Here is a 12,072-nt window from a genome sequence, read left to right as displayed (position 1 = left end):
GGCCCAGTGCATGCGTATGATAGATAGAGCACCTTCTATAAGAACACATTGCATATGTTTCTGTTTGTCCTAAAAAAACGGAGTGAGAAAACGTAGTTGTAACGAAGATGTGATGCAACATCCATGTAATGCGCTCTCTTTCTCTCACTCCCACACTCGTGCACTCTGCTGATTTTGACCATTACTTAAATAGTTTATTTCCTCACCACTATTTAACGGTTTAGTTGTATTTAAAAAGCAAACAAAAAAAACTGCAGTCACAGCCAATCGCATGTAAGCTTCTGACAAATGACTCTTAAGTGTGCCGTGGTCATAACCTTCACTGGGCTCATTATCATAGATTGCAGGCCATCGCTGAGACCACTGGTGACAGATTACCAACAGGATGGACACACACACACACACACACACACACACACACACACACACACACCGTGATCCATAATGAGACCTTATTCCGGACACTCAACCCCAGCTGCCTGTAAATTACAGCCGCCACTCTGCCATACATACTTAATCAGCTAATGTTGTTTTATTCCTTTATTATTAATTTGCTCCTGTTTCTGATTTATCTAAAGCGCCCTGCATCACACCAATATTTTGTCTTCGCTACAGTTCAGAGAGGCAGCGAGAGGGGAGTCCATGTGCTTATTCATGTACTTAGGGGATTGCATCTGTAATGAATGGACTGGCTGTTTAGGCATACACAACACAGCCTACTACTCACCTTAATAATGCAAGCAGGTCGTAACTCCTGCTAACCCAAGGGTATATAAGGCATGCATACACAGACACACACACACACACACACACACACACACACACACACACACACACACACACAGTCTACCTGTATTAGCTGCTGACCTCTATGTGTGCCAGGTCTTCTCACTGGCACATTGCAGCTGCATTACAATTTGATGTTTTGTGAGTGGGGGAGAAAATCTTGTGTGTCTTTTGTGTGTTCATCTGATTGTCTTTATGTTTGTTGGTCGGGAAGGGACACAAGCCCAGTTTATTTGATTTGATAAGATATACTACACCTTTGTGTGTACTGTTAGATGGAAAAGGTGTTCAAATATAGTAACTTATGAGACTTATCAGTAAAGAGTCAAGACTGAGGCAGAGGATCAAGTCTATCTGAGTTCATCATTTGTTGTTTCCTATGTTGTTAAGTGGCGTCCTGAAAAAAAACCAACTCGTTCCCTCAACAGTCTTAAAGGTAGCCTGTCCAGCTGTATCACGCATCAAATATTAACTTCACACATAATGGATTAAATCTCGTCTTTCCGTCCGCACTGGCTCCTCTTTTTGGATGCTCGTGTGTGTAATTTGGTCACTCCCCCATATCCTGCATTCACGTGAAACGCACAGTTGCACACATACCCATACTTAACACTAGCACACGCATAATTGAAACACGCACAAGCTCATACTTAAAGCGGACACACACAACTGCACGCACGGACACACACGCACACACACGGGGCTGTGTGTTGACCTGTGAGTCATTGCTGTCAGCATTTTTCCCAGAGTGACCCCTGTCACCACAGCGATAGAGTGGCCGATATTTCACCGGTACGGCCGGGTCTGTCTCTTTCTCTCTCAAGCCCCCCCCCCCCCTTCAACTCCCTGTCCATAGCGCTTTTCCTTTGTCTCTGTCTGTTTATTTTCTCTTTTAAATAGTCCGAGGTCACCACCACTGTTTTGTGCTCCATTCATTTAAAAAAAAAAAAAAAACTGTGTTTCTCTATGTTCTCTTTTTGTACAGATACAGTATGAATTGACCCCACAACAACAGTTTTGACACATATTATTCACTCGTCCTCCACAACCCAATGTCCATTACGGAGAGATACAGGCGGACAGGATAATGGCAGGGTTGTTTGAGTCCAAGGAGCTGTACTGTAACAGAAGACTGTGTGTGTTTGTGTCCGCGTGTGCACTTTAACTAACTAAACTAAACTGTGCTGTCTCTTCATCTCAATGTCCTTCTTTCAGATCAAGTGACATCCTGTGCCTCTATTGCGTCAAATGTATTTTTTCTTAATCCCCATAGAGGACAGCCAAATTATTAAGTCATTAGAGTAATCGTATTTCAGATTTCATCTTCGATTCTTTCCTCTATATTTGATTTTGTCAGCTTTTTGATTTGATTTTGGTGATTTGTATGCCGTTGGTCCCGTTTTGAAAATGAGCAATGCAGAGAGTGGAGACTTTTTTTCTTTCATCAGTTGTTCATGCATGCTGTTTTGTACTTTCTTGTTATTTTTCCCTGAAACACTATTAGCATGTTTCTCTGGTCATCAAGATTCAAATTACAAGCAATTAGTTTAACTTTATCACAGTTTAGAGCACTTGAAGAAGTTTTTTAAAGAATGTTTCTCCTTTATTGAGCATGAGCAGTGTCTAATTGATACATAGATTGAAAAATTGCATTAGGGTGAAAATGGAACACAAGTTTTATTTCACAGCAATTATTTCAATTCAGTTTTTTTTGTATAGCCCAATATCACAAATTACAAATTTGCCTCAGAGGGCTTTACAATCTGTACACATACGACATCCCTGTCCCAGGACCTCACATCGGATCAGGAAAAACTCCCCAAAAATAACCTTTGACAGGGAAAAAAGGGAAGAAACCTTCAGGAGAGCAACAGAGGAGGATCCCTCTCCCCGGATGGACAGAAGCAATAGATGTCATGTTTGACACATGTCATAATTATAGTGTATGCTCCCCTTTATATCATTGTATAACATATTGTTCTGCTTGGTATAATATTCTCTGTACTAATATACATTACACAATCTCCTCATGTCCGTAACAAAGGATGTGACTAAATCGCCATCTTATGTCTGTCCAAGGTGTCTGAGGTTGATCTGAGGACTTCGTTGCTGGACGAGCTTGTTGGCCCTGCGTCTCACGTCACACACAGGTATGCATAGATAGAGTTAAACGGGCTGTACACACTCTTTTAGTGGTTATTAGTTACTCATAACTCTCCTCATCAACAATGTTTTTATTTGTTCCTCAGGAAAAGTTTACTTTTGACTCAAATAACTAATAACTTCTTCATAACAACTTCACTAGTCGACCACACAGGTCCTCTACTGCAGAGAGAGGTAACAGAGTTGGCCTCAGGGGCTCTGTCTCTCTGTAGGGAGTTCTAGCTCCTCAGGGAGTTACTGGAACACCACTGTCCCCATGGCAATATGCAAATTCCTATATGATATTTCCCACCATGCAGTGCTCCAAGGCCCCTAAAGACTGGTTCTGGTTTCTACTTTAGACCTTTCTGGAATGACAGATTTTTATTTTAAGTTTCACACATTTTTAAAAAACTAATGAAAGAAACATTTTCTGAATCTAAATCTGCATGCTCATACATATGTACCTAATCCAGATTTTGCCATTGCTCGCAAGACACCTGGACTCACCAGATCGGGGAGAGGTTTGATATGAAAATGACTTGAGTTCCAATAATCCACATCGCTTGCTGAAGCTTAAATTACCCACTATCACATCGAGAACACATGGTTTTTGTCTGCCAAAACCATCCTGCACATGAAACATTAAATTCAATTGAAATTGGCTCCTTAAATACTACTTCCTCACGTAAACTTTCCATGAGTCTCTTGTACTGACAACATATAAAGTACTATATTTCTGCCAAATGATGGCAGCCCAGAAGTCGACGTTGTAATGTTTAGTGTGATTACGTGAAATAAACAAACACAATAATATTGCGGTCAATAAATCTTTTTTTAAAAAGCTGTCGTATGAAAGCTAAGAACACATCCGTATATGGTCGTAAGTAACCAGACAGTAGTTTGACAGCCTGCAGTGCAGCCAATTAAAGCAGCAAGCAAAGCAGGAAAGGCGGTCTGGCACAGCTGAGTTTGTGGCTGTACGGGGTTTCTTTGCCATTCCTGGGAAAGGCACTGAAGGGCGTGATGGATCCTCAACCAGCGCACTCGCTGTCAGAGACACGGGGATTTGCATCACACCTTGAGCGTTTTAAATGGCTGCACATATAATAATAATAATACCCCAAACAAAATGAAAAAAATTGAAATGAGTAAATCAGGTCTCATGAAATGAGATGACAGGCAGGTTGAAACAGTGGGTGAGTGTGTGTGTTTCTTGCCACCAGCGTCAACATTAAACACATCAGATTGAAGCCACCCTCCAGGGTAGCGTCACTCAGCCAGGTGTGTGTTTGTATGTGTGTGTGTGTGTGTGTGTAAATGTGTGTGTGTACATGGTGAAACCTAAGTCTTTTATCTACTTTTTCATTTCCTCTGTTTTTTTGTTTATCTACAGCTTTATTTATATATTTCTAGTGAAACGGTGCACCGAACACACATGCGCGCGACACACACACACACACACACACACATTGATCTATCGATGTATTGATGTGTGAGTGGGTGTCAGTTTTTTTTATTTCCCATCTCCCTCCAATTGTTTAATTATTTTCCCTTTGTATAATCTCCTGCAGAGTTTTTTACTCTAGAGTTAACTCAAGTGCTGTTTTCCTTTGCCAAAAGCAGTCAAATGCTGAAAGTTAGTTAGGTTAAAAAAATAAAAAAACTAAAGCTTTGACAGAATATCCTGATTCTCATTTGGGAAAGGTAGGAACTTAACTTATTTCACGCTCCGGCAGTATCCCTCAGCGTAACTGTTCTGATTCAACACCAAACTTTTCTTTGTTAACAAAAGTGATACGATATTTAGGCTTCGGAGACTGGAGGTTCATTATTGTTAAATTATTATTTTCCTCATGGCTTTGCTTGATTTACTTTTGTCCAGTTCTTTATCTGACTTTATTCTTTATTCTTTCCTTACCATTACAGTAGCGGATGCTACTCTCTCTCTCTCTCTCTCTCTTACTTTCTTTCCCACTTCTCTCTTAGGACGTGAGGAGGATATGTCTCTTTTTCTCCATATTGACTTTCCCAGGTCAGGCTCCTCTTCTCCTATTAGGCCAAGCTAACTGATCAATAAGCAGGCCTGGTGGGCTGCTGTGTGGACATGCAGACAGGCATACATAGCGGGAGGTGCCCAGGCCAATTGCCACACTCATTACCACACACACACACACACAAACTGCAGGACATGTACAGTACACACATCTACCCAATTGCACATGCTCATAAATATAATTATATGTAATTCATAATAATAATAATACTGACTTTAGATGTCATTTCTAACATTCCTACATTCTGTTATAAACAAATCGCAAATTCCTAAATCAATCAATCCGTTATGTATAAATCTATAAGTCTTCTTCCAGTTGGTTGCTTCTCTGTCAAATCTGAAGATGTAACAAACTCCTCCTCTCAAACCTTCTCCTCTCTTCTCCTCCCCTGCTGTTTTCCCAGCTGGTGAATTGTGACATCTGCAGTGCTGCATGGATAAGCAGCTGCCAGAGAGGGAGGGAGGGGAGGAGGAGGATGGGGGGTGGGGGGGCACAGGGAGGGATGAGGGGCACTGACAACCAGCAACAGTTAGGTGTACAGCAGGGGGAGACAGGATTGGGAGCGCGTGCTCGTGCACGTACTGTATGTGCGTGTCTATGTGTGAGAGTGTATTATCTGTGAATGTGTGTGTGTGTGTGTGTGTGTGTGTGCATGGCAACGTGCCAGGCGGTGCCATCTGGCTGCTTGACAGAGCTCTTCTCATTAACAGGGAGGTTAATTGCTGTGGCAGCACCCAGGCTGTGTCAAACATCACCCTGGGGACACGGAAGCAACTTACGATCTGCATGTTTGTGTACGCACGTGCACACGTGTGTGTGTGTGTGTGTGTGTGTGTGTGTGTGTGTGTGTGTGTGTGCTTAAGCATTAAATATGGCACTGGAAATCTTCAAACACTTTGGTCAACATAAAAGTGGTTAAGAACAAGCGGCTGTATATTGGCACTGGCATGTAAAGAGGGCAGAGTAGTGTACCTGTGTCCCATGTGGGGGTGTGCACGTACATGCATCAGAGTGGGTGTGTGTGGGTGTGCTTATGCATGTATGCCAGGCTACATGCATGTTTATATTATTCTTATGAATTATGTCTTGTTGCTGTAATGATGTAGAAAGAATTGGGTTTACAGAGCCAATGTCTACAGCCCTGAGGGCAACATACACACACACACATACACACGCACACACACACACGCACACACACACACACACACACACACACACACACACACATGTACGTACACACAGGGCAGGGGGAAGGAGTGGCAATTTGCATGTTATTACTGCATATTCATGACTAATTTTGTTAGCCTTGCCTAATAGGCCTGAGTGACAGCTTGAGATATCGAGAGCCTGCTTTAATATCACATACACTCACGGTGACACGCGCACATACGCGCACACACACACACACACACACACACACACACACACACACACACACAAACACACTGTCACATTCACTCGCCCTGCTCTCTTTGTCCACACAGTAATCATAACAACACTTAGGGCTCTAAGTAGGAATTCCCTGCTCATCTGTTGGTTTGACATTGTGTCATTTGTTTAGCACAACTACTTTATTGTACATAACAATATAGTAAATCATATAGCCTCATTTGTTACATAATTAATAATGAACTGACGTGCACATACACACATCCCGTGCACGCGCAGTGAATTAATACATTTACATTTTGACTTGTTGCAGGTCAGAATGTGTTGCATGTTTTAATTAAAAACTCCACGACACAGTCCATACTTAAATCCAGTTTCATCCATTAGTGGTGCAGAAAATAAGAAACCAATGAGTAATGCAAACTATGCTTATTTCCCTCTCTTTTTTAAATCTTTGTTGACGACATATTATCTTGGCCTGTTTGCATTTAACCAGGACAAAATTATACTCCTTATCTCAGCTCGCGAGGGTTTTCTGTAGTACACATATGCATGTACACAATCATATACGCAGCACTCCAAACCCACTAAACTGAAAATAGGGATGAAATTGGCTGCAGTTACTGTTCATTCAAAACCCTATTTCGATTTTAAACTTGTTCCCATTTCAGACCATTCGTCTCTCAAGAATCTCCTGAATTTGGGGTGATTTAAGTATTTTTCCACCAAACTGGCAGAGAAATAAGTTTTATTAACGCTAATAAGCAGACCACGCTTCTTCACTCCAAATCACGTTATAATGCTACTGTAGACAGTTTTAACCTCTTGTAAAAGTTGAGGATTGATATTTGTGCATATATTTAGGGAAATATTGTCTTTGTCTACACATTTATATACCCACGAAAGCTTCTGTGCATAGTTCGAAGTACACACAGTTTTTGTACATTCTTAAAAAAAAAAGAACAAAAATGTCTCAGTGAAATGCTCAGCAAAGTGATAATTCATAACAAAGGAACAGTGTAGTTTGAGTGGAATAAAAATATCAAGTGAATTGATCGCACAGCAGCACGCACTCTTCCCCATTCTCTTCTAGACACAGAAACAGACTATAATCTAAAGTCAGTTTGTTCGCTCTCCTCTGTGGCTTTTACTCCATTTGACTGAAATTTTTTTTTTTTTTCCTAAAGTGAAAGATTTAACTCTCAGCGCTCTCGATCCACTCACATGTCACTTTTGTCAAATCTTGCCTCTCCTTCCCTGCTTGGCACGAACGTGTAGACACGCTTGATCAAATGTGAGTTTACCATTTTTAATCTGCGCAAAGTTTCATCAGAATAACTCTTCTCATGAGGCTGGTAAATATGAAATTGTATGTGTGTGTGTGTGTGTGTCTGTACGTGCACGTGTTTGTGAAGAGTACCACACAGCACTGTGTGATATGTTTCCTTTTTTTCCCACTCTCCTTCCATCTTGGGTGTGTGACAGCTGTCACTGGTGACTCAGAAAGTGTCTGGGCAGAGTTAACATATTTTCACCGCTGGGAAACACACACGCACACACACACACACACACACACACACACACACACACACACACACACACACACACACACACAGACGCATATCAGCTCGAGTTGATGTCACCTAGCACAAATTTCACCAGGCTCAGCATCTCTTTGCTGCTTTTGAATTAGATTTTTTTCATGATTCACATATTACACTGGATACACGCTGCATGCTGTTCACAGAGCAGATTGCTTATCTATTTATTATTATTTTATGTCACAGAGCATTACATTAATTTCTTTTTTTAATCGTAATTACCCATCAAGGTTCACTCAGTGTTTAGTGTCTCATGGTGTGCCATTGTTGATACAGCTATCCAATACAGCTACATATGCATCGCTATATGCTGTTTTGTGATCTTTCATGTTATTGTAATTTACTGTAATTGTGAGCACATTGTGATCACAGTGTCCAATGCATATACTGGAAACTGTACCAGTGAATATATGATTTAATTTCACCTGTGTTTCCTCTAATTCTTCGCAGTGTATCATCCTCTTCCTCCTTTTCTGTCCGTCTTTCTGCTTTAGTATTGGTTCCCTGGTCCAGACCACATCTGAGTTGGAAGACCTGAACATCCAGTTGCAAAACAAGGACATTGTTATCTTTGATCTGGAGAGGAATCTCAGGGAACATTTCCGGCAGAAACAAAAGGTAACCCAGCTGGTCCTGATTTGAGTTTATACAAAGGATGAACTACAGGATCACACCACACACATGTCATAAAGACATTGTCCAGCCCTTATAGAAAGTATTTCCTCTGTTTCTTAAATATAATTTACATTGCTTATACACTTGCATATATTTGAACTGACTTCCCTTTTATTTCAAGGTGTTATTCCTCAAATACATATCCCAAGAAACAAAATCTTATCATTACAGGTTGTTTTTTTTCTTTACCACCGTTATAAGATTATCAGACACAATTAAAAAAACTGGAAAGACACGATTGTGAATTTCTCTGCAGCGTGCTTGTTATTGTTTAGAGGCCTGTCTGGGCGGTGTAGAAGTCTTTTTTTTTTTTAACGATATTGGCTTGGCAGCTGCGCTAGAAGCGCTCCATGTGCAGCCAGGTTTAACAGGAAGCCGAGGCGTGGGTGATGAATTACCGGCATATCTCAGAGCCCCGGGTAACAAACATGGCGTCGCCGACCGGGATTAAAAGGGAGAATTTTTTACGGCCTTCCCACACCTCCTTATAGGGTGTCACTAAATTATACCCACCGCTGTTTTACTGTCTTCTGTGGCTTATGGTTAAGACGTACGTAAATACACACAGGCTTGCAGAAATGCAGACACACACACACACACATGCACACAGACATTCATGCTTGTGGTAAACCCGGGCTTGTTGGTTGTTTATGTGTGTGTTGGCTGGTTACTGTTTGTTCATTCTCCTTGTGAGTTAACTCATTAATTTGCACTGCCGCTAATTAGTGGTTTGTGTGATTACATAGCCGAAGAGAAACATGCAATTACTGGAGCTTCTTCTGTTAATCATATTTTCAACAAATGTTGATATGTCCTTTCATTCTGCTTGTGTTTCTGTTTAACTTGTACGTCTGCAATGCAGATGCACGGGCCGATTTGTTGGCACGCACATGCATACACACATCTTTTATAGAAGATGATTGCTACAGAATTGTGTCTTTGTTTGTTAGCAAAAAAACAATTTCTCTATAATTGAATACAGTCACCGAATCTGAAACCTATGAAGCCCAATTAAAAAAACTGTATATCCTTAACAATGAAAACAAGGCATGTATACATGCAATTCCTTTTATGTTTTTTATTTTTATGATATGTGAACTACTCACATGGTTGCAGTGTGTCCTTCACATAACACATACCATTATCCGATGCTTGACCTTGTGTCATCCTTATTCTACTTAAAAACACAAACAGCTGATTTACCTGAAAGGGACTAAATAAAAACATTTCAATACATAATACGAATGGTTAAAATCTTCCATAATTACAGACGGTCCTCTTTAAATTGAGATATTAACAATTTATTTTAAAATGTAAATACATTTTCCGACTATTACATTTCTGAAGCGCAGCGCAAAAGATAATTCGTGAAACTCACAGAAAGATAAATGTCTTCCTTTCAAAGAATCTTTACCGTGTAAAACTCCTTCATGGCCCAGACTGCCACACAGGTGCTGGAAGGTAGTGAGAGGCTGGCGCGCTTGCAGAGCGAGCTCTCATGTCTGCAGCGGATCCAGAAAGACAACATGAAGGAGATTGCTGAGAAAGACGTCTGCATCACCAAACTGCGAGCCAACATCGAGCTGCTGCAACAAGAGGGGGCCGACACACACGCTCAGGTGCGCACTGGCAGAGTATGAGTGAGTGGCAATGGTGGAAGGAGTATTCAGACACTGTCACACAAATGAACGACATTAAAAGAAGCTATTACAAATGTTGTATTTATGTACTGCATTTCAAATCACATGTATAGATTCTCTACAACAATCACAGCAATAAAATAGCAGCAGGCAACAATTTGATATGTAAAGATAGCGTGGAGTAATGTCTACCTGAGCAGAGTGTCCAAGCTGCCGCCAGCGCGCACGTTAGTGCACGTGAGTGCATGTGCGTGCATGTGAGCGTGCCCTGCTGGCTATCTTAAAGTACTTGTTGTGCAGATATTTTATTATATTTATAATAGATGCATGTTTACATGTAAGATCTTGACCTGACTAGTACATTCACCGAGTGAAGTAGAAGTCTTAAGCAGCATACCATGGAAATACCCCTCAAGTACCTCAAAATTGTACTTTAGTAAGTACTTGAGGGAATGTAGATCTAGCTATTTTTCATGGACAAAAAATAGCTGATATGTAAACAAACTGAACACAACACATAGATGTCTTACATGATGTGGCTTTGTAACAAACCTCTTGGTGTTTCAGATTAGTTTTGAGATGATGCGACTGGGTCACTTTTTACAGAGATGTGACTGCCTGCACATTCCTGACTGTAGCTCTCCAAGCTGAATGTGAGAGCAAGCGAGCTTCAGCAGGCGCTGAGGAGAAAAGAGGAGGAATGGAGGCAAAGAGATGACGAACGGAGACTGAAATCTGAAAAGGAGCATCGAAAAGCAGAGGAGAGGAGAAGGCAGGAGCAACGAAAGAGAGAGGAGTGGGCGAGAAAAGTGGAGGAGGAGAAGAAGAGGGAGGAACAATGGAGGAGGGCGATTGAGGAGGAGAGAGAGGCCCATACTCAAGTCTTTAAAAAGTGGACTATTTTGGATTGTGAGGTGAAGCAGTAGTATCTATCATATCCGCTCAACAATGGGTGATAATCATCACACAATTACACACCGTCCACAAATAAAAGATGACCAGGTTCAATTAAAAATGTATTTACGTTTATGTATACAAATAGTCTCTCCTTTTTGGAACTTTGAATATTTCCATTTTTACTTTCTTTGCCTTCGGGCCCTAATATAGTGTCAATGTTTAGTCATAATTTTTATGATGTAGTTTTCTTAATTGAGCGGTTCTAGTGTGTTTACTTACAGCACTACAGAAGACAGCATATTTACACACATGCATGTGCACACACTTACACAGACTTGTAAAAAAAAATTACGACAAAACACTTCACCTTAATTCAGACCTCAGACATTCCCTCCTCTCCTCCACCCCCACATCCCCTCCTCCTTTCCATCCTGCCATCTCGCCACAACCGCTCCAAATTAATCTGCAAAATATTGATTTGAGGAGCAAGGGGGTGGGGGGTGGGGGCGCACGATTGCGGCCGCATATTAATACGAACAGGCCTCTCTTCGTCTCTCCTCTATACTTTAAGATCCTCATATCTTCATAATTGATTAATGTTCCTTTGTGAAGTGGGGATGAATAATACATTAGTGGGCCTGCTGCACCCTCAGGCTGATGAGAAAATGTTTAATTTCAGTAAATGTAGCGCTCCCTCTCTCTTTCTCTCTCATTTTCCCTCTCTGGTTATTTGTGAGTGTTGGAGTGTGTTTGTGAGTTTTCACATGTGAGCTGAAAATTAGGGGAGTGTTGTTGATTTGCTTTTTTTGGTGTTTACTGTCGGCTAGAAGCGCATGTTAAGCATCACAAACAAAAGGCAGCATCTGCATTTGCAAACACCAATGA

The 12,072-nt window shown here is 41.1% G+C and overlaps 1 protein-coding gene across 1 annotated transcript in view; it reads left to right on the top strand.

Annotated features, from left to right (window-relative positions):
- LOC117749918 (early endosome antigen 1-like) overlaps positions 1-12,072 on the top strand; it is a 61,986-nt gene that overhangs the window by 12,159 nt on the left and 37,755 nt on the right. The window contains exons 4-6 of the mRNA XM_034560737.1: positions 2,866-2,936; positions 8,470-8,593; positions 10,090-10,269. Of these exons, the coding sequence (XP_034416628.1) occupies positions 2,866-2,936; positions 8,470-8,593; positions 10,090-10,269 (375 nt within the window). The remainder of the gene's footprint in view (positions 1-2,865; positions 2,937-8,469; positions 8,594-10,089; positions 10,270-12,072) is intronic.

Source organism: Cyclopterus lumpus, chromosome 20 (assembly GCF_009769545.1).
Source record: "Cyclopterus lumpus isolate fCycLum1 chromosome 20, fCycLum1.pri, whole genome shotgun sequence".
Lineage (NCBI taxonomy): Eukaryota > Metazoa > Chordata > Actinopteri > Perciformes > Cyclopteridae > Cyclopterus > Cyclopterus lumpus.
The sequence above is the reverse complement of the archived record's forward strand: the minus strand, read 5'-3'. Positions and strand labels throughout refer to the sequence as shown.